The sequence below is a fragment of the Taeniopygia guttata genome, chromosome 5 (assembly GCF_048771995.1).
Source record: "Taeniopygia guttata chromosome 5, bTaeGut7.mat, whole genome shotgun sequence".
Lineage (NCBI taxonomy): Eukaryota > Metazoa > Chordata > Aves > Passeriformes > Estrildidae > Taeniopygia > Taeniopygia guttata.
The window spans coordinates 49,689,882-49,711,674 of NC_133030.1; the positions used below are offsets into that span (position 1 = coordinate 49,689,882).

The 21,793-nt window shown below is 41.1% G+C and overlaps 1 protein-coding gene across 2 annotated transcripts in view; it reads right to left on the bottom strand.

Annotated features, from left to right (window-relative positions):
• Positions 1–401: 401 nt before the first annotated feature.
• Positions 402–21,793, bottom strand: part of PRIMA1 (proline rich membrane anchor 1) — a 49,907-nt gene continuing 28,515 nt past the window's right edge. The window contains exons 4-5 of one of the 2 annotated variants that reach the window (XR_005980776.2): positions 7,592–7,811; positions 402–4,802 (exon numbers count right to left, since the gene is read on the bottom strand). Coding sequence is in view for 1 of the 2 variants with exons in the window: in XM_030274899.4 (XP_030130759.1) it covers positions 4,703–4,802 (100 nt within the window). In the remaining variant the exon portion in view is untranslated. The remainder of the gene's footprint in view (positions 4,803–7,591; positions 7,812–21,793) is intronic. The other variant, XM_030274899.4, reaches the window with a different exon arrangement.

Below are 21,793 nucleotides of genomic sequence, written 5' to 3' on the forward strand. Positions count from 1 at the left end.
GAACATTATCTCTTGCAGCAAAATAAATAAAGATATGTAGTATTACGTGAAAGGCGAAGAAATCACTGTAAAATTAGACTATGAAACTTCCAGCCCCTCAGCATTAGAGAAAGGGTTTAATGAGCTTTGGGGGGACTGCAGGAATGCACGATTGCAATAATTTTGTTTATGCACCACCAGCAGTGCACATACCTGGGACAAGAACTGCAGGGTTAGGTGAGACAGAACCAGGACCCATCCAGAAACACACACAAGCAGCAGCCATGAGCTTCTCCAGAACCACAACAGAAAGTGCTCAAGCATGTCTGGTAAATTTGGGTAAAAAGAGAAGTGCCTGAAGAGGCACTGGAGCCATTCCCTCATTCAATGCTCTCAGCTACATAATCAACAGGACACAGCTAAGTTTTTACAAGTACATTTTTATTTAAAATAAAAATTAATTATGGTGCCTTTTTAAAATAGGGTACTGAACAATCTGTATATGCAACACAGTTTTTGGTACAGAACATACCTATTGAGCAATATCCTTAAATACTAAATATACATTAATGGCTTGTTTGAGAAACATGACAACATTAAGTCTGATATTTTTTTCTCTTTAGTCATTTAACCACCGATACAGATTTCCTATAAACAATATTTGTTTTCATCTGTACATGTGGTACACAGTCAAGAAGGCAGATCTTAGAATATTTACATTCATGCATTGATTTAAACACACTATTTTGCAATTTAAAATAATATATTTTTGTTTGTACAGGTGCAGGGAGTATTGTAAATACATATCTACCACAGCCCTGATTCTCCATTGCTTGGCAGCATCTATGGTCATGACCTGGTTGGAGCAGGGTGCCCACACTTTCTCCACGTGCTGTGACCATAAGGCATGCAAGACTGGACAATCAGGTCTCTGTATAGATATATATCAATATATTTATATTTTATACTTCGTAGAACTTTCCCCTTTCTTTCCACGTCTGTTTTTGCAGCATCTGTCCAAGGCAGAAATGCTTCCCTGGGCACACCGCTGTGTCAGGTGCGGGACAGGAAGGGCAGCGGGGCCATGGCTTCAGCTCCACCTTCCTGTCTTGTGAGGAACAAGGAAATTCAACACTTTGCAGCTCAGGCCCTTAAGGTTCATTCCCTGCTAGTGGTGATCCTTGAGAAGAGATTTGGAGCTGCTGTTCTCCCTCAGACTGAGGGCAGCAGTTTGCTGAGTTTGTCTGGTGGTGGTCAGAGCACAGCAAGTCCCTTCTGTGTAGAAACAGGCCACCTTCACACCTGCTGGGGATCTGACTAATTTGTGAATGGAGCTAGGCAGGTTCTTTCTACTCTTGATATTTTAGTGGCTAAAAAGGAACTCAAAAGGCTTTTAAAGCTGCATTTTGGGTTGCCAGTTCCCCAGATCCAGGATCACTGCTGAGCAAAGCGCTTATGTATCTGGCCTATTACTTCCCCTTCACATTTAATTATAGTACAATTAGGAAGCACAGAAGCCTCTCTTATATAAGCTTTGCAAGTAGTCTGTAGAGTATTAAACACAACCTTAAACCCCATCAGCAAGCCTCAGAAATCACTCCTCAGTGGCATCCCCTGTCTAGCCTCCCTTTTCTGAAGAGTTATGTCTGATTCCAGGATACTTTTATACTTTTCCGAGCGTCTTTCCCAAGATCACTTTGGTGCAATGTAGCCAACTGCGCTTGGGCAGGAATCTAAAGGCAAAACTATCCCACGCAACATTTCCCACGTCTCCCTGCCATGCTGCAATGTGAGGGCTGAGAGCAGAGGGTCTGGGCAAGCAGAGGAGCAGCTCTCAGCCCTTCAGCTGCTGCTTTTCTGTGGCCAATGCATTACAAAAGCACATGAGGAATGTCTGCTCAAGAACTGTTATGGAATGATGTGCCCAATACATTTATCAGCATGTTGCATACAACGACAGTGTATATCCGCCCAGCAAATAAGCTATGTGTACTTCCCTCAAAATACTGCTGCAGAGCTGTTACCTGCTTTTCTTGTCATTATACAGATGGGTAAACTGAGGCACAGAGAGGCAAAATCACTTGCTAGTAAACAGCAGATCAGTGGCGGAGTTGGAAAAAATCCTAGGTGGCATGTGCTGTGTCTTGCAATGCCTCTCCACTCTCCAGGAAGTTTTAAAATTTTTTTGTTCTCCTGAAGAGTCTTCATGGAGCTTGGGCTGGGTTTGCTGGTAGGTTGTGTCATGCACCAGGGTCTCCTCTAGTGAGGACATTTTACTGCTGATATGACTGAAAATCAGACAGTTTAGTGACCATCTCTTTTTTTTTTTTTGCAAAAACAGACATATTTTGATGGACCTACAAATCCTTTTTGTGATTTTGACCTTACAGAACATGCCTTTAAAGCTGTATTAGGAAACAAATAAAACTGACAACATGTAGGAAAAAGTGCTACTCCTGAGCCCATATTATGCTAAACTTATCTGCATTCATACTTTATATTCTCAGATAAACATGCAACCAGTCTCAAACTATGCCATGTTTCCACATTTAGGCTGAAACAACTGGAGTAAAAAAAAAAGAAACATAGGTAACTACACCAAAATAAATGCTATAGCTTAAAAATATTCTAGAAATATACTTGCAATATATTTATTATAGTATTTAGGGGCTTTAGACAATCAACATTTGGGATATTAGACTCAAATTGTAAATTCCGTAATTTTAATCCCACTTTGGATCTAGAATATATCACTGTTTCTTGCACAAGCACACAACATTAATGTGGCTGGGAATGATCATACTCATGTGCAAAGCGTTACTTGCCTCCTTTCACTTTTGCAATTGCATTCACTTCCCAAGAAAGTCTAACTTTAAAAAATAATTTTATGCAGTTAAACTTCTACGTAGTGATGACAGACTAAAAAGCTAAATGAATAACTACATAAATTTCTCAAGAGCAATATATAGCAGCATTTCATCTTATAATTGAAAAGGTACTTATATTTACATACACCCTATTGTTTGATAGGTAATAGAAAACTGCAGATGGGCCTGAGCTGAGACTGCTGATTTGAACATTCCAGAGCTTTTTTTTTGGGAAGATCTGCAGAACATTGTCTTCCTCTACCATCACCCCAAATTCTGCATCCCAGGAACAGAATACCCACAGGCCGGAATGTGCTCAAAATCCAGGTCTGATTTCTGCAGTTCAGGCACATCCTTATACAAAACTGAAATTATTGGTCTGTTGCAGTACTGAGGGACAACACAGCTGGGGAGCAGACAGGTCCTGAAGCGAGACTGCGTCGGTGCCTGGGAGTTACCCACAGACATGGAGACCGAGTGGTACCAAAGTTTTATGTCTAGACAAGATGCCAGGATGTAAATTTGTCTTTGCATCGCTATGTTCAGCACAGAGGTAAATGGAGACATACATGTGGATATACAACACAAAGGAAAGTTTTCAGGAGGTAGGGAAAGACCAGCATCTCAACTAGTCTCATCACCTTTTTCCTAAGGGCTGCTTACTGAGTCTGACCTGAGATCCTATGTGAAATGCATTTGGGTAGATTCAGCTTTACTTTAAATAGTCTGCAATCCATGTCATGGAAAGTATATTGAACTGTATGCTGAACTTGGCACCACCGTCAGCCTCAGCTAAGGAGAGGCAGAGACCGAGGTAATGTGGGCACAACCAGCTGCCAGACCCTCAAAAGTGGTCCTACAAGCCAGACCTGCAATGTCCTAAGTGCATCAGTTCAGGAGACTCAACACTTTGAGGGAACAAGACTAACCAGTGAATGAAGAGAATTTCAAAGGGCTGCTAGTCCTTTCAACACAATCCTGCCCAAACACTCACACCAAGATGTAAACAGTATCTTTCCTGTAGGAGTTTCCCTGGGGAATCAGTGTGATGCAAACATAGAGAAACATGGAATTTAACAAAGGAACATTTTTAAAGATAAAATAAAAGTGTGGTGCAAAAAAGGAGGTTGATTATGAATTAATAATGTTTAAAGCACATCTTAATAACATCTCTTTCAATAGCAATGCTAATTGCTAAAATCTTACACTTTGATTTCTTCTGCCTGAAAAGCCTTCATCCATGAAAACTGCATAGTCACCAGACCACAGATAAATATCCTGGGATAAGTCACAATTTCAGGCCCATTTTGCTTGATTGCTTAACAGAAACCTTTGTTCCCTTTTTAATAACGAAACAGCAAGAATGAAAAGAATGAAGCGTTGGTGTATGAAACTGCACAGGCTGTAGAAGACACCCCTTACCATTTAGAGAGAGACACCTCCCATTTAGAGGGAAATACCTCCCTCTGACCCATCTGTGATAAACTACTGCCACTCTGGCAGATCACCTCTTCTGACACTCAATTCAAACACAAAAGTAGGGAAAGAGAGGAAGAAGAGGAAGAAGCGGGAGGCATCGTAACATCACTTTCATGGGATGCAGCATGCAGTGCTTATGCCTTTGTGAGGCCTTTTCTCTGGGCAGCCCAGGTGGGTGAGTTTATCCTCCCTCGGAGTAGCAGCAAGCCTGGGGAGCAGCCTGTTTTTCCTCTTCTGGATCACTGATGCGTGCGCTGTTTCTGAAATGAAGTCCTTGGCCACAGAGCTCCCTTCGTTGCCTCATTTCACCCACCTTGCATCTCTGTGTGTGTGCTTTGAAAGTTCACCACCTCCTGCCCTTGGCGGGGTTTCGGGGATTATACGACCGCATTGTTATCAACTGTTTTGTTGTTTTGGGAGGAGGTCATTGCATATTCCGACCGACTGGTTCCGTTCTCTTCTTTTCTCATTGGTTTCCTTGGGTGATCCCAGGTTTGGTGATGTACAGGCAGGGAAGGGAGAGAAGAAAGAACAGAGATCAACATCTTCTTTGTCAATACAGATTGAAAGTGAGGACATGTAAGGTACATAATAATACTGAACTTCTGTCTATTTTCCCCTTTTGACCACAGGCCAAAGCAGCAGCTAATTTTGTCAAGCATCATAGTCCACCTGGAAGGTGGCAGGTCTGATCCTAACGTGTCATGATGCGCTTTTGGTGTCCCCATGCTAATCTGTTAATGGACACAGGTGTCCCTATTGCATGAGGTGAAGGCTGCTGGAAGGAATGTCCTCCGCTGCCACCTTCATCTCTGGAACACAGGCTGGGATGCTGGGCGGGGTGCTGGGTTGGGCTCTGCCTTGGGGCAGTCATGATTTTTCTCTCCTCCAAGTGTCATATCATTCAAACTGCGATGATGACCAGTCATGTCCACCAAGGACCCAAGTCCATCACTCATCATCAGAACATCACTGTGTGCAGTAATTAGGAGTGGACTCATCTGACCAGTGCAGATATGTACACCTGTGGTGACCACCCCAAACAATCTTCACAGCCAGTGGAAAATCACAGGTACTTATAAAACATTATTCAAACAGCTTAAAGTGGATACCCAAAATATGTCAGATGCTCTGTGCCTAAGGCATTTGTGTTCCCCTGCACTGTCAGTAAAGGCAGGCTATTCTGCTAGCCCAGATACAGTTGTCTGTGTTCCAGTGTCTGAGATAGTGACTGAAACATGGTGCCTGCTGTGACCTACCAGACTTCCAGCACCATTGCCTTCTTGTTTTGTTTAGTGGCCACTCCTACTATTTGCTAACACAGTCCAGGATCATGTGTTAATTGTGAGAAAATACAATAAATTCTGAACAAGTGCAGAAAGCTATCAAGCATCTGTACATTATAGAGCAAAGCAATTTATTTAGGATTTCATAGTTACTCTGAAAAGGGAGACCTGAGCTTAAGTCCTGTAACAGACCATGTTCTATCTTTAACTGCTCCCCACAACTTCCGTTCACAAAAGTGGCTTAACTTGATGCTTTAAATATAGTAGGAGGAAAAAAACTTTGTACTTTTCACATAGACAGACATGAGTGTCTTGAGTTTAAGGTGCTATTGAGGGCAAAAAGAAGACCAGATACATGAATTACAACAGTCAGTTTGTGCTATTGTTCTTGTCTATGTTTAATAAAACAAACAGAAATTAACAAAAAATTGTTAATGATACTTAATTTCAGCAGAGTATTAATGAAAGATTAATACTTTGGAGAATGATTACAGATAGGTAAATTTATTTGCTTGTAATCTCAAAGAAAATACTTCTGATTGTGATATTTTGTGTCTGTTTAGCTGGTAAGAGTTAAAGTTTGGTAATATTAGTAATGATTGCAGCTATTAGAGAATGGAAATGAAAGGGGAGACTAAGAGTTAAGGAGACTAAGGGGTTTGATGAACTGTTTTTCAATGCTCAACATGCAGTGCCTGTCTGCATCTGAAACGAGGTCATGTGGGTCTTTCTTCTGTGACACTGAAAGCACACATCCACCACACCACATCCCTGACAGGAAAAATGGAGACTCTGATGGCAGTGCTTTTTTTTTTTTTTTTTTTTTCCAGGGCAGATAAATAGTGTCAAATAGTGTCGCTGTCTAAACATCTTTGCTGCTTTCAAAAATTCTTTTGTTTTTCTTTTCTCCCAGTTCCAAACCTATCAATATTTTAAAAACTAAGACATTTTGGCCACTTTTACTTGCTTTTTTCCTCCTATTTACCCCTTCTTTCTTTGGTCTCCTATATTTCTGCATCTCTCCAGTTCCATTTTCTTTCCTTGTCTAGACTTCCTTGTCTTTCTTTATGTTAAAAAATGTATTCCTCTCATTTTAATCTACATTTTTTTGCTTTATAATAATGACTTTAAGATGCACTGCTTCAGTTGTCCTGAAATTTGCACTTTCCCCTCCCCAGGCTGGTGTCCCAGCATAGACCTGGGTGGATTGGAGGCTCTCCTCTGATGGTGGGAGCACTCTGCAGATCCTGCTAGACAGGTTGCCAGGGATATCACACCACTGGCACTTGCATGCAATGGAAAATTATTTTTTCAGATCCTGCAAATAGGGGAATGGAGATTTTATCAAAATTCTGCTTCTGCCTTATCAATTGCTCAGGGTTAGTGCTAGCAAAACAGAGCACTTATTTTCTTGAGTCTCAATGAAAAGACTATTGTTTGATGCAAAAGTTCAGGCTTGGAGACTGCTCTGTTTAACTCCTTCTCTCAATTTGTTTTCAAATGCACAACAGGCAGGGATTTGGGGTCAGACTTGCCCAAGTTACACCATTTAAATCCCGGCTTGGCACACTCATATGCACTTGTCACTGTGATTAAATTGGCCCATGTATTTAGATATACAAGGTCATTTTGGCTTGTTGTGATTTTTCAAGTTCCCTCTTACATTAGGGCATTGGCTCTCTGTGTGCCACTAGCTCTGTGCCACTAACTCTTTTTACTCCAATTTTTGTTGACTGTTGAGATCCAAGTATGCAAAGTTTCTTCCACACCAAGGGGAATCCTTTTATCCTATTTTTTGCCTAATAAGCCAAACTGTGCATGATCTTCAAAAGTGTAATACTCTAAGCCCCCTTTCAGATGATAAGCTATGGACAAGCATTTATGCATTTCCTTTCCAGGGTTGCTCTTCACTGGTTAAAGGGATGTTTCAAATTAGTGAGGAAATGAGCAGGGAATTATTCATATCTGTGACATACTCACTTGGTGGCAGGCGAAACAGGCTTTTCACTAATAAGTGGTTTGCATTGTTTTACAGTATAATTTGCTATACATTGTTTAGCAAACAAATTGGGTCTTCATGCCAAACATCTGTGAATGAAACTCTGGCCATGCAACTCTGTACAGCTTAGTACACGCCTGAAATGATGCCTCAGAGTCCATAATGACCTCTCCACCATGCATGCATTAACTTGTGCGACTCCTAAAATCAAGAAAGCATCAAACAACTGTTTAATAGTGTATTTCACATGTCAAGCTACAATTTCAAATGAGGTTCTGATCACATTATACATCTTATTTATCAAAGAATTTAATACTGGCTCGTCACATTGGCTTGTACCAACCCTCTGCAGAGTCCTGGATAAAGGTCAATGTACTGATGCACATTCAAACACAGTTTTTACACTCTACGTTTAGAAAAAAATTTAGAGGAAACATAGTTTTTGGTCCTTTATTATGTCTAGTCACAAAACTTTGTGTATTCGACAAAACTCTCCTTGCCAGCTTTAGCTACTGTGTTAATTTGGCACAGACCTACTGTTTGTAAGGCAATTATGTGATAGAGTACTAGGAGAGGGCTTCACCTCCTGTCCCATTTGTACACACTTCAGAAAATCTCTGTCTATGACTACTCAGACAAAATCAAGTAAAACCAGAGTAGACTATACATTTAATCATTACTTTATCACGCCTCATTATAGGCTTAATAAAGCTTTGAGAAGAATAAGATCACTTTGACATGGGAACAGAAGTTTTGTCCAGAACAGTAAGCTGCAAGAGAGTTTAAAACTCCCAGTGCAATCCACATTTCATACACTTCCAGGTGCTTCATGCCTAAAAGGGATAGCGTTTAGAATGAAACCTGATTTCATAAGACAGCCTGAGTGTTGCAAACCTCTTTCTACTAACTACCTCCATAGCAATGTCTTTGTTGAGTGCCAGTGCATCCAGTCCAGCACCTGGGAAGGCTGGGTTCCAAGGAAATCCAATTAAGCTAGCAGTGACCTTGGGCTGGCAGCAGAGACATGACAGGATCTCAAATTCACCTCCTTCTGGGGTTCCCACACCTGACTCAGCACTGCCAGGGGATACCTGTCTCCAATTGGGGATTTGCTGCCCTGGATTCTTCTCTGGGGAAATACATATCCTATTTCTTCCCAAACAAGAATAGAGGGTCATTCTTATTCTGAGGTATAGTTAGAGGAGGAAAGATTGCGTTTTTGGCATGCATTGTTGGAGGGGATGACCAGTACTCAGAAGTTCAAAGTGAAACTTCACTTTTTGCTGAACAGTGGTATAAAATTGTAAATTCTAAAAGCCAACTGCAAAAGTCTCTCTCTATATATGTATATACATGAAAGATTGCACTGTATGGGTATCAGTATCAACTGACAGAGATTCTACCAAAGGTGAAAGCTATGAGCCATCTCTGTACTGTCTTTGCACAATTGTATCTGTGCCAATGTAAGGGGTGCCCATGCCAAAAATCCCTTTGTGTTTTCAGTTTCTCTCAGGAAGGTGCCTTTAGTAACATATAAAGAGCATGTCTCTCTCCTCATTGCTGTTTCACTTCTGAACAAAGTTCTCTGGGCAGCTCCATTTGGCAGCCACTTTTCTGGTGCTGGCATGTGCTGGGTTGAGTGTGTGCCTGCTGATCCCTGGGGCAAAGTGGCTGAAGGGGGAAGGCAATGAAAGAGTTATTTCACTTATATGTGCAGTGGTCTCAAAGCTCTTCTCCATAACCATATTTCATTAGCTACCAACACACAAAATATAACAACTTTCAATAAAATTGAGTCTCATACAACACACCCGTTTGCTTCATAAGGATTGGTCTATCCTCAGGGGACATATAAATAGAAATACCCAGAAATATCCAAGCCACCTATATACCAGTAGAGATCAGCTGCAGTGGCACCTTTCTGGGTTACAAAAAGTTGTCCAAGATTCAGGGTATTTTATTTTCAGGGTAGTTTATTTTCACTCAGCTTCATCTCCAGGGCTAGGATGCTAGCAGTACCTTTGGCAGCTCTGCTGAGAGCTCCAGGCTAGACATCACTGCTGGAAGCCCAGACATGATGATGTGTGGGCTACAGCCACACTTCAAATACATCCTTATTTAGCAGATAGGAATAGAAGAATATATTTTGTCGTGCTATTCAATTTCTAGACCATCACTCTGCATAATCTGAATGTTTATAAGAACATAAAGAACATGAATGGAGGCTGTTTGTTCACCAAACAACTGTTTGATTCATGCTGGCCATCAGTCATCAGAGGTGAATTGCTTTCCATGAGAGCAAGTGGTGGGACAAGAGAGGTTGCTTTCTAAGACTGGTTTGTGACTAAGACTCCTGCTAGAGGAGCTCAGTGCATTGACAACAGTTGCTTTCAGGACCACAGTCGTTAAATTTGCGTGCAGCCACATACAACCAGCCTTGCTGGCCAGCCTGGTGCTATGGCTTAAATGAATGTTGGAGGAGGACACTTCTCTGAAAATCTTCAGAATCATGGAAGGAGTCACATTCTGACTTCTGCCTTTCACTGTCTCAGAGACACAAGAAAAATAATCAGTATGGATATATTTTATTTGACAATGTAAAGACAGAAGTCAAAGAAGAAACTCTAATGATGAAAATTCTCCGGAACCTTGGTTTTTCTCTATTAAATTAGCCAATGGCCATATGTGGACCATCTATCTGTCCAGAAAACAGGCAGTACACTATTCATTACTTGTAGGATGAGGTTACTGGCTCTACTGCCTCCCACATACAAAGCAAATGTTTTACAGTTATAATAAAAAGCAGCTCCATCTGGACAACTTTTAGCAACACACTCATTACAGCTCAGTGTTTGTCTCCCAAGGCTTTTACATGGATCCCCCATATTTCCATCTCCACTCAGGTTAGTTAAATAGCCCAGCCTCTAAAAGACCAACAAACTGTCTTGTCCCAGTGTTTATTACTTTTTATCACAATATATGATTTTTTTTACTTACTCTTCCAAACTAGAAAGTGTTATAGGTATCTTGGATGATATTACCTGAAGCATTTGAAAGGACTATGTATATTGGGATTTTTTTTCAGTTTTATACATTTGATGGAGTTCTCCTTCCTCAAGCTGCATTGCTCCTTATGAAAACAAATAAGTTTTTTATGAATCAGAAAAGGCCATTCTTTCCCTAGAGACCCTTGAGTACTTCAATCTTAGTCAAACTGAACCAGTGGTCAGATGATAAATAATATTTACAAGAGCAAGTAATCATACAATTTTTAACATCTTCAGACCTTTTCTGTCTGTCTTGTGTCAAGAGGGGGAGAAGATCTGTGCAAGTGCTCTGCATAGTGCTAGGACAATTATGCAAAAGGAGAAAGTTTCTTTCACAGCTCTGCAAATCTTGTTGCAGGACAGCTTGACATAGCTCCAAGATATTAACTCCCAAGAAGAGCTTCTTCTTTTCTGACTGTTCACGTGAGCATTTTGATTCGTTAGCTGTGATTTACAGCCAACTCGGTTCTGTCTCACAGCCAATTTTAGCTGACCAGTTTCTGGAGTATATTTAAGCCCTGCTGGCATGTGGGCGATTTCTGTTTTGGGATGGTTCACACTCAAATTCCCTTCTCTGTGCATGGATTGAGTCTTTGCTGAGTGTTTCTCTCATGGGAAAAAAAATCCATACTGCTCAGCAGCCATTCATCAGCACTTCAGAGGCTCCCAGAGCTGGTGCACTCGGGCTGCAAAGCATGGGGCACATCTCATTCTGCAGAAGTGCACCTCTCTCAGCCTGCTGCAGTCACTCTGGGTATGTCTAAAGGGAGGATTTGGACTGTTCAGATTGCAAGTAATTACAGCAGATTGCTGAGCCACATGTGAAATTTAAGAACTGGAATTTAGTCTCCATTTATTTTCACCAGTGCAAAGTCAGAGTAATTCCACAGACTTTGTTGGACTTGAAGAAGATTTGTTCTGATGTTACACAGGAAGAAGATCTGTCCCTGGGAGACAAAGGTGATGGATACAATCCTATTTCCTACTAAGTCTTCAATTAAGCTAACTTCAGAATTATGCTCCTACATGAAACCAATATTAAGGAAGAGAAACAGCTTTATTATTATGATGCTGGACAATTAACTGACATAATTGATAAAAGTACTTTCAGTGACCCCTCACATAATAACCCTTTCTTTGCATTCCCTCTAATGATCTTTAAAAGGTTTTATTGACTGGAGGGATATTACAGATGACATTATTCATCGGGTGTTTTCAGTGTAGAATACACTGTCAATATGTTTTGATTATAAAAGGAGAAAAATGAATGGGACTAATGTAAAAAAATGAACACATAATGCTGGCTGTCTATAATGGCAAAAAGCTACTAAACATGATTTAAAAAAAAAATTAAAAATTTAAAAAGGCACCAAATGCATGAAATGAAGGCACTTTGAACAAAGACAAAACATGTCTGGAGGATGGTCACAGCCATGGCCATGCCTGGCAGTGGACTATGCACTGTCAGTGCCCTTTGGGGATGAGCTGGGCACACTCCTGCTCCTCAAAGATCTGCCCTGTTGCAGAGTAGTGCAGGCAGCTAAGGCACAGTCATGGAGATCAGTTCATGCTGCTCCATGCTCTGCTAGGCATTGCAGAACCAGCCTGGGATTGGAAATATGTATGCTCCACCCACAAAAATGGGATTATTTGTAACTCTACTGCATTAGGTATGATCTGCCCCCACAAAACCGAGACATACATGTTCTCACAGGTGCTGGCATGAGGGCAACAAACTTATCTGCCACTCTGTAATACAGTAAAACCATTGGAAGCCCAAACTTATATCTCTCTCTTAGTTCTTTAAAATTCTCTAGGCTTATCAGAATGGATTGAACAACTATTCAATGCTTGCTATACTCAAAGTGCTTAACAAACATTAACTAAGAAAACTGGAGAAATATTAGAAATATTTGTGTCCTTACAAAATCATGCCCACATTGGAAGGGAAAGTGGGGCAGAAAAAAGAACAGGAATTCCCTACCATGTTTGCAAAATGAATGGCTGTTGATGCCTGTGCTCTGGGTCAGGATGGGAATCAGTACTAGAAAAATGTGGGGTTGAAGTAATAAGAGACAGAGAGAGGAGATGAGCAAGGGCTGCTCTTCCCATGCTCTCTTGCTCTCTCTCAAGGACAGTATGCCCCTCATCAGTCAAGTGACTGTAGATACTGGCATTTTAGGCAATGGACTTTTCCATCCCCCAAATTATGGTACTTTGTGTCCAGATATTTTGCTGAATGCAGATAACTACCGTGCCATTTCATCACTGTCGAACATAGGCAACAACTTGAATGATGGAAGAATGAAGCTACTGCTATTTCACAAAATCATTTAAATACAATTTCACAACATTATTTAACTGTATGATAAATCTCTGTCGAGATGAACAAAAGTTCTCTGCAGATCTTCTGCTACAGAAATGTCTTTGAAAGAAGAGTGTCTGCAACACAAATGCAAAGAACTGAGAAGAAAATTAAAACTCATAAAATTAACTGACCTTTGCAGCTATCTAGATCACTTTGCATTTGAAGCACTCTGTCTCTGCCTTCAACCAGACTGAGACCACTGATTTTTCATGCAACTGCTTCTGGCTTTCTCCACTCACAATGAAGAGTGTTCACAGCCAGACCCTGCTCTTTGCAGGATAAATGCAAACACAATGTCCATGGACTGCACAGGATGGTCCCAGCCTTCTCATGCTCCAGGTGTGCAATGGGGCAAGTCCATGAAGAGGCAGAGAAAACAGCAAGTCCTGCTCACTTTGATGTCTATGCAAAGATTTGGTTTTATGCCGCTTTAGAAAATTGTAACTGGGGACAATTTCTGAGGAAGAATTTGAGTTTAGCCACTCTCCACACTGGCTTCTTAGGGCTTAGAGCAAGTGAAGGGAAGAAACTACAGTTCCAGCTGCTTGGGAGTATTAACATCTTTCGAAAAAGTTTCATGCCACTGCCTCAAAAAGCAGACATTAAAGGCAGCACAGTTGCTCCATGTGGGTCCTCTTTTCATGGCCTCTTTCAAAGACTGGAATGAAGAACTGTTTCCACTATTTTCTCACTCCTACCTAGCACACAGCTGGGATCAGACTCTTTACATACACCTGTTTACACACATCATAACCCTCTGTTCACTCCATCACCTGGCATTAGCTTGGGGAACGGATGTCGTGATGCTCATCCTCACAAATGTTCTCTGACATGGCTAATTAGCCAATGGCTCTCCAAAATGGACAAACCACCAATATTGTTCTCCAGCCCAGCCACACCAGAGGGAGTGGCCATGTGCCTGCCGATGGAGGGGACTCTGGAGCGAGAGTGAGGCAGGTGTGCTGTGGAGAGGGACCACCCCAGCAGATATCATCTTCTCCCATCCAGCTCTGCCCACACTGACCTACTGCGTGTCTCACCTGCACCGCAAGGCTCTCTGAGCAGGGAGCTGTGCGCTGCTTAGCAACCCTGCAGCACCATAAATACTGAGCACTAAGTGCAGGGGCTGGGGAGAAAGGAGGACAGAGGTAGCAGAAATCAGACCCTGCAGCCCCTCAAGCAGTGGCAGCACAGGTCCAAGGGGCTCAGGTGCGGGTGTGATTGATGTGCACCCCATGACTGTCACAGATGTGCAGAGGGGGACCCTGTCTGTGCTTTTTCCCTCTGGACAATGCAGCTGTAGGCAGCAAACAGCAGAACAAGGTGAGGGAGTGTGAGATGTGATCTCTCTTCAGCTAGGACCCTCAAAACCAACTCAACTCACCAGGAGCTGCAGTTGTTCAGCCAGTGGAGAAATTAGGCTTTATTGCTTTTACTCAAAATGAACTGCAAATCCTTTGCAGAAAGCAAAAGGGGGCAATAAGGCCAGCAAGGAGGTTTCCATGGGATTCATTTTTGTGCAGAGGGAATTTCTGGGTGATAAGGAGTGGGAATATGGACCTACACCCCCACCCTACTACCATGGGTACAATTTTCTCTGAGTCATAAAAATATTGACCCAGGGACTGCAGGCTGCTGCTGCTGGGTTCTTGCAAGCCCTAAGCTCAGATACTCCAGATAATCAAGACAGAAAGTTTATTCAAATGTGTCTGCACACTGTGCTGGGTATGCCACAGGCCTAGTTTTGGCTTTTCACCCACATGGTCAGCCACAAGTATCCTCACATCAGCTTGCAAAAAGTATGACTGGCTAAAAAATTAAAAGAATACCTAAGAAAAATTGATTTCTTTGTATTTAGGAAAAAATGTAACAAAAACATCATAGTGAGCCTTGCATCTCTCCTATATGTTTCAAAGCTCTAGTATTAACTTGTATATTCTATTTGTGTTGGGGTAAATCAAGAATGCTGCAACCAATTAGACCAGCATGAGCATTATATTCTGTCACAAGTGTGTAAAATCCACCATGGCTATCAGAGTTGTACTGAGGCAGTAACTCTCAGCAATACTTGGTTGTAAGGGTAGACTTCTGCCCATTCAATGTGGCACCCTCATCTGCAGTAGAAACAGAAAAAATGGCAAGTTTGTTTTTGGTCACACTGAAAAATTAATTTGTCACAGGACAGACCATAATTCTCTACAGATTTCTGTTGGCACCTTTGTCAATATATCACAAATTAGGAGTAAACAAGTGCAAAATGATCCATAAGAGACTTTTCTGTGAAAGTGGACCACTTGTTTTATGCTAAGGATTAAATCCTCTTGGAGGCTTTCAGTGTTCCTGGCTATGAGAAATTGTGGAGCATTTTATCCATTTATGACCACAAACTTTCTCCCTAACAGAATTTGTGAGTTTGCATAACTTAGAAGAGACAGAGCAATCCTGCCCTAAACAGTTACAAAAACATGTAGTACTTATAAAAATCCTAGACTGACAGCACTGGAGAGTAAATCCTTCTGCTTTTCTGACCAACACATTCTGCACAGACAAGAGCAAAACAAACTGCTCTGCACAGCAGTGCCCGTGTAACTTGGCTGAGCCATCTCTCCAAGTAAAAGGCTATTTTATCCACTTCACTCATCAGCCCTTGAACTGTCAAAAGAGCCTAACAAGTAGTTGCAATACTTTTGCTATTCTACTTAAAAAATTACACCAATCCTTCTTCATCTTGATGCACCCAAAAAACATCAGGCAGCACATGCTACCAGTCCCGTGTCTAAAATCCCCACTGATGCCACTGGATCAACAGAATAAATACAGCAGAGCTCTGGCATCTCCACTGAGCTTGGGTCAAGCTGTAAAGCTCTTCAACAGCTTGTCTCATAAATACCACCCTCGAAATTGTTGCACAACCAACATCCAGACTTCAATACTGTTTGATAGAACAATTGATTTTCCTTGTATTAGCACTCAGTTTTCATCAAGCAGGGCTACATTTAGTTTAGTAAATAGTGATGCATTTGAAAGAACACATGGAAACAAAAAGAAAAAAAACCCTCTCCATCCATGGAGATATTCAAAGCCCAGCAGGACACAGACATAAGCAAGCTGCTCTAGCTGACTCTATTAGGGCAGAAGTTTGGATTAGATGCTTTCAAGCTGTCCCTGCCAACCTCTATCATCCAGTGATTTTATGAACTCATTTCTTGATAATTAAAAAATTGGATCTCCTGCAGAAAGATTGGTTGCTCAGTGTATTTAAATTATCTTTAGTAAATTGTCTGCAGCCTCATTCCAAGGATGGGAGTCAATTCACCACTGGGAGATGATTAGGCATAGAGGGATGTTGGGCTTTGGTTAGAGGTGGCAGAAGACCTGGACAGTGGTGCTCAGTGGTAGAAACTAATCCTGTTGTTGATAAACATCAACATTCAGACAGCGGAATCAGGCCACAACGCAAAGATCTTTTCCTTACTCTTCCAAAATATTAAAGTCTGCCTTTTTCTCAGATGCCCTCAGTAACATTTCCAGGGTCTTTCTATGATTCTTAGGGATCAGTTCTTAGGGGCTGATCCCTTTTGCAGAGCTGATCTGGTCTGGCATCAATGAATTGCATCAAAGGCACAGAGATCTGCCCCCACAGACCTTCTTCTTCCCTTAGGGTGTCTCCCTCTCAAACAGTAGTTCTAAACCTATCTTTTCCACCAACTATCTCACTCTGTCTTCTGAAGTCATTACTGTCTTTCCCTTCACCTGCTAGGAATTAAGGCACCATTTCAGTACAAACTCCTCTAATGTGTCAGGGAGAATCTGAGAGATTAACAATTTCAATTCACCTTGACCTGTCTGTCATCAGTCATGCTGCAAATTGCTCTTCAAAGCAGTTAAGTACATTTAGGATTCTGTCTCCTCTGCTCAGGCTAAACAGCACTGTTTTGTTACAATTAATACTGATTTTGGACTAGATCATGCTTAATCTCAGTGGCTCATAGGAGATGACCATGTAGAGGTCAGTTCTTGCTCTTTGGGGGAGTGAGTGGTACAAAACTGGCTGGGGAAAAAGTGCAGGGCTGTGACCGTTTTAGTGGGACATAAATCCCTGCACCATGGGGCACCCTCACCACAGCCCCCACTGCCAGTTCTTGGCCTCCTTAACAAAGTCTCAGTGTCTTCCTCTTGCAAGTCTCTTGTTAAACAAAGCCAAATTTCAGAACCTTGCTCCTGCTTCTGAAACTAGACTTTGCAGGGGCCATAAATCATACACAAATGCTAAGCACCCTAAAAATACCTGAGCAATGAATTTTAAGACAGTTTAAATATGACCTGTCATTTTATTTCAGTACAATATTTTCTTCCATTTAATTATTATTTGAAGGTGAACTCAACACCTACTGAAGGAAGTGCCTATGTAGGCATTTATGGTACCTTTTTCTCAGGCTATGAGACACCAATAGAACAGTGGCTTCACAAAGTTAGAACAGTGAATAAAAGGTATATCATGTAAAGCTTGGCTATCATCAGCCCACTTTCCCTGCTGATCTAGCAGGAGGGCTCTTTGTCAGCAAACCCTGCAGGACATCTGAGAACAGATGGATCCATCCTACCTGAAATCCAGCAGAACCAAGGAGCCACATCACCAGGCACAGAGACCTGCTCATGGGTCATCTCAGACTATAGGGATGTTCCAGAGATACTGAGCATATATTTTTCAGGGAGTGTTTGAGAACACTCCCTGACAGGTTGAATAGCTGGTACATCACTTGTCATAAAGTCCAGGATGCTCAGCTTTGCTTTCTCCTTCAAGGTTTGACAGATGGTTCTGTTATCTTAATTTTATAGAGGGAGCCAGGGATTTATTTTTCCCTTTTATGTAAATATCTTACTCTCCTCACAGACACTCTCACACAGTGAGCTACAGAAATAGGATTACACACTGCATGTCCTGCTCTCCCCCATCTCAGTTGCTTATTTACCAAACAACCCTTGTTAATCCTTTTTACTGTGTTTACTTCTCTCTTCCCTCTAGTCTTAGTGTCTTAATATTATTCAGGTACTTGCAGATGTTAAAAAAAGCTTAAGGGACAGTCACCTCCAGAGCTGATTCAAATGAATTGAATTCTACTGGTTAATTTTGAATCTGCATTGATTTACACCAGAGGAAGGTTTGTTAGAGCTGCTGGCATTCATGGTGCACTTGCCAAACCCAAAAATCACATAATACTGAAATAATCTGTTTTCTCCACCCTGTGTTAGTTTATGGATCGGGTTTAGACCTCCTGCTTTTACTTCTTGATTACAGTCTTTTGAGGAAAGAGTGAGAATGGCAGGTTTTCACAGACAAAGACATGATAGAGAATTACTTGGAAGTATTCTAGATTTTTAAGCAGTTATTCATCTGCTCTTTCTATGTGTTACAGAAATCACTGGTTGTGAGATCACTTTTTTAATCCATGAAATGTATAGAAAAGTCTCACTGCTTACACTGAGGCTGAGCCCCAGCCAGTGATTAAGCCTGTCCTAGAAATCCACAAATGTCACAGATGGTGTTGACTATCGCTACTTTTTTTCTGATGTGCTATGGAAAAGATTTTTAAAAGAAAAACAACATTTTTTTTTTAAAGTGGAAATACCCCTCTAACACCAAGACCACAGAAGAATAGCTATTCCTCCACAGCCAAACTGAGGGTGCTTTCATCATGTAACCATGCTGCAGCACAACATAATATCATGTGAGGTCTCCTCTGGTGCTTGACCTGAGCAGCAGCACACATCTGTACCTGGTGTGCCAGTCGTGTACTGTCCAATGCTGCAGTCACCAGCAACACACAGAGGGAATTTAGAAGTTGCTTGAAGCACCTTTCAACTATCACTCCATATGTATCTTCCCAAAAGTTCAACCCATCTGAGTATTAAAGTTGATGGATGCAACTTGGTGGAAGTTCCCTTATGGCCCAGAGAAGTCAAATCCATTCACTGGGTTTGATTCCAGCATTTCTTATGGCCATTTCATATGAAAGAACCTGAGTATTTCCACAGTAGATGCAGGGATGGAGGTAGTAGCATACTTGCTTAGTTCTGGTAGTTATGGTATACAAAGAAGCACCAATCCACTAGGCTGTATTTTATTACAAATTGCCTTGGTGCCTAAAGTTGGTGATACACTGAAGTTTTAGCTTTTATCAGGGAAAAGAAACTACCCCAGAAGACACAGTTTATATATAGATTGAATAAAAACACAGTTGAGTTATGATACCTTGAGGTCACTACCTCTCTATCTGCTACAGAAAAGCAGACATAAGAGACTTTGACTGGCTCTGGCCCTTTGAAACCAGTAAATGAGATTTCAACTTAAACTCAATAGGATTTTTCTTTTTCTTTTTACTCCAAATTTGATTCTTATGAAAGTGAGGGATTAATACAACAGAGCCAAACTCAATGCAAATAAATCCCTGCCTGCACTCCCTATTAAAGCATTTAACCCCTGTCACACCCTACAACCAGAGGACTTGCTGTTACTCCACTCTTCAGCACCTATGCAGTGGAGGTAGGAGACAGAGTTGTCAGAGGTGCTGCAGTGATAGAAGTCCCAGTTCCAGGAGATGTGCAGGAAGGAGAGCCCAGGAGGAGGAGTGCAGAGGAGAGGTGGTGGGATGAGGGTATGAGAAAGGACAGGGCAGAGCATGGTTATGGAGCCCAAAGCTGGGAACACACTGGAGGAAATCTTGGCTTTAACATCACCCAGATTAATCCTCTTACTCTTTTTCTAGTCACTTCTACCTCCCAGCAAAAAAACAGAGTGAAGGATTTCTCACATTAGCTAAAGTAAATTCAGCTCAATCATATGTAATAATACTGTGTTGAACCCAGAGATGCTTTTCTTGTGAAACATCTGATCTTATATCCCAGCATTTATTGAGAGATACCTTTTACAGTGGATCAAGAAACCTGAACTACTGGGGAATGCTGCCAGGCACTTCAGGGCATTCTTTTAGCTGAACTGTTTTAGCAAGGACTCATTGATGAAAATAAATGCTCTAGTTATCCTATAAAATCATAATTAATATGATTTTCTTTCATAGCTGTCCATTCCACATCTGAGCAGTTTTCAGCTTAGCATTTGTCAGCAGTGTGAATGTCAAAAATAAGAAGATCTAAGAGGAATTTTCACTCTTCTCTCAGCCTAATGCCTGTTCAAAAAGCTGACTTGTAGGTTGATATTCATACTGTTGACAAATAATGGGTGTCTTCATCAAATATCGATATTATTTTGCACTGAAACAAACCATGAGATTGCATGTAAATTCCCCAAAACTTTGCAATGCAGCTCTAAATTTGTCTCTTTAAATTTAATTTCTGTTCCTCCCATCTATTGCTCCCATCTACCAGCATCACAGCAGATTTGAAAAGCAATTCCTCATGAGGTACAAGTTGCTCTGGAGAGTTACTGCTCTCATACAAATATATTGCAGCCTTCACACAAATCATTCACAATTTGGCAGTGAGTTGACAAATACAAATGAGCAGCAATGGTAGACTAGCAACTACAAGTGTGAGACTTTGCACTGGACTATCAATTCAATTGGATGCCAATCTCAGTCCTCCAAAGATAATTTGAAGTGCAGTTGCTAGAGCGAAAGCTTTCCAGCTCCCCCAAAATAATAAACATTCATTTTAGTTAAACTAGAATAGCAAAAATACTTAATGTAAATTTAATAAGAACTAAAATAGACGCTTTCTTTTCTTGCTGGAATTCTCCCTTTTTGATGCTCTTTCAAATCCTGCATAAATTTTTCAACAACTACAAAACATATCCAATGCTCCACCGTTGTGATTTCCCCACTGAGGCTCAACAAAAATCTTGCAATCACACTGCATGCACATAACATTTTTCATGAAAACTGTTTTCATTTATTTTCCTTTTTCCTCACTCCAAAATATTATCACTCAGAAAACATGCAGTTGAAAAAAACAGTCACGTATTCCAAGCTGAGATTCAGATGTCACTGCAGTGTCTCATGACAGCTATGGGTGGGAATCCTGCATTCTCTGCTGCAGGCTGGGTCACCTGGATATACTAATAGCTCCCAGCCAAGACCCTCATAGGATGAAACAGTGATACCTCAAACACTCAGCTGTGGGGTTTTGTCAGAGCCATACTAAAAACAGTAGAGGAGAAATGAACCTTCATCCTTTTGGCCTACAATTACCATAAATTACTTTCCCTACTAAATCAACCCTTTGGACTTGCATTTGGAATCTTAAAACGGAAATGTTAAAGTTTTGACGTTTTCCACCAGAAATATAAGATTTTATTTAATTGAAGAAATTATTTTCACTCATATTTTTCTGTGCAAATGAAATCAATACTTCCTAAATACTCAAGGCCTAGGCAAGTGCAGCTATTGCAAAGACAGTGAGCTGAAATGGCTACTACACACTGTTGTACATAGGCTTCACAAAGGCTTTTACATTAAGAGAGAAAGGTTTTGAATTTCATCTGGAGGTTATAATTTTGAAGCAATAATAAATTAGAAGTATGGTCTCCAAATGAAAAACTACACATATTACTGGACTTTGAGTTACAAGAGTTTGCATTAATTTGAAATGCTAAAATTAGTAAAGGACCTGGGCCAAGAATCTCACATCCCACATGTAAATTTTGAATGTTACCATAAGTAGTGTTCAAATACAAGTAGTACAGTGTTTCCTACCTCTATGCTTGGCCAAGCCAAAGCTCTCCACATTCACCAGCAACCTGAAGCAGTTTC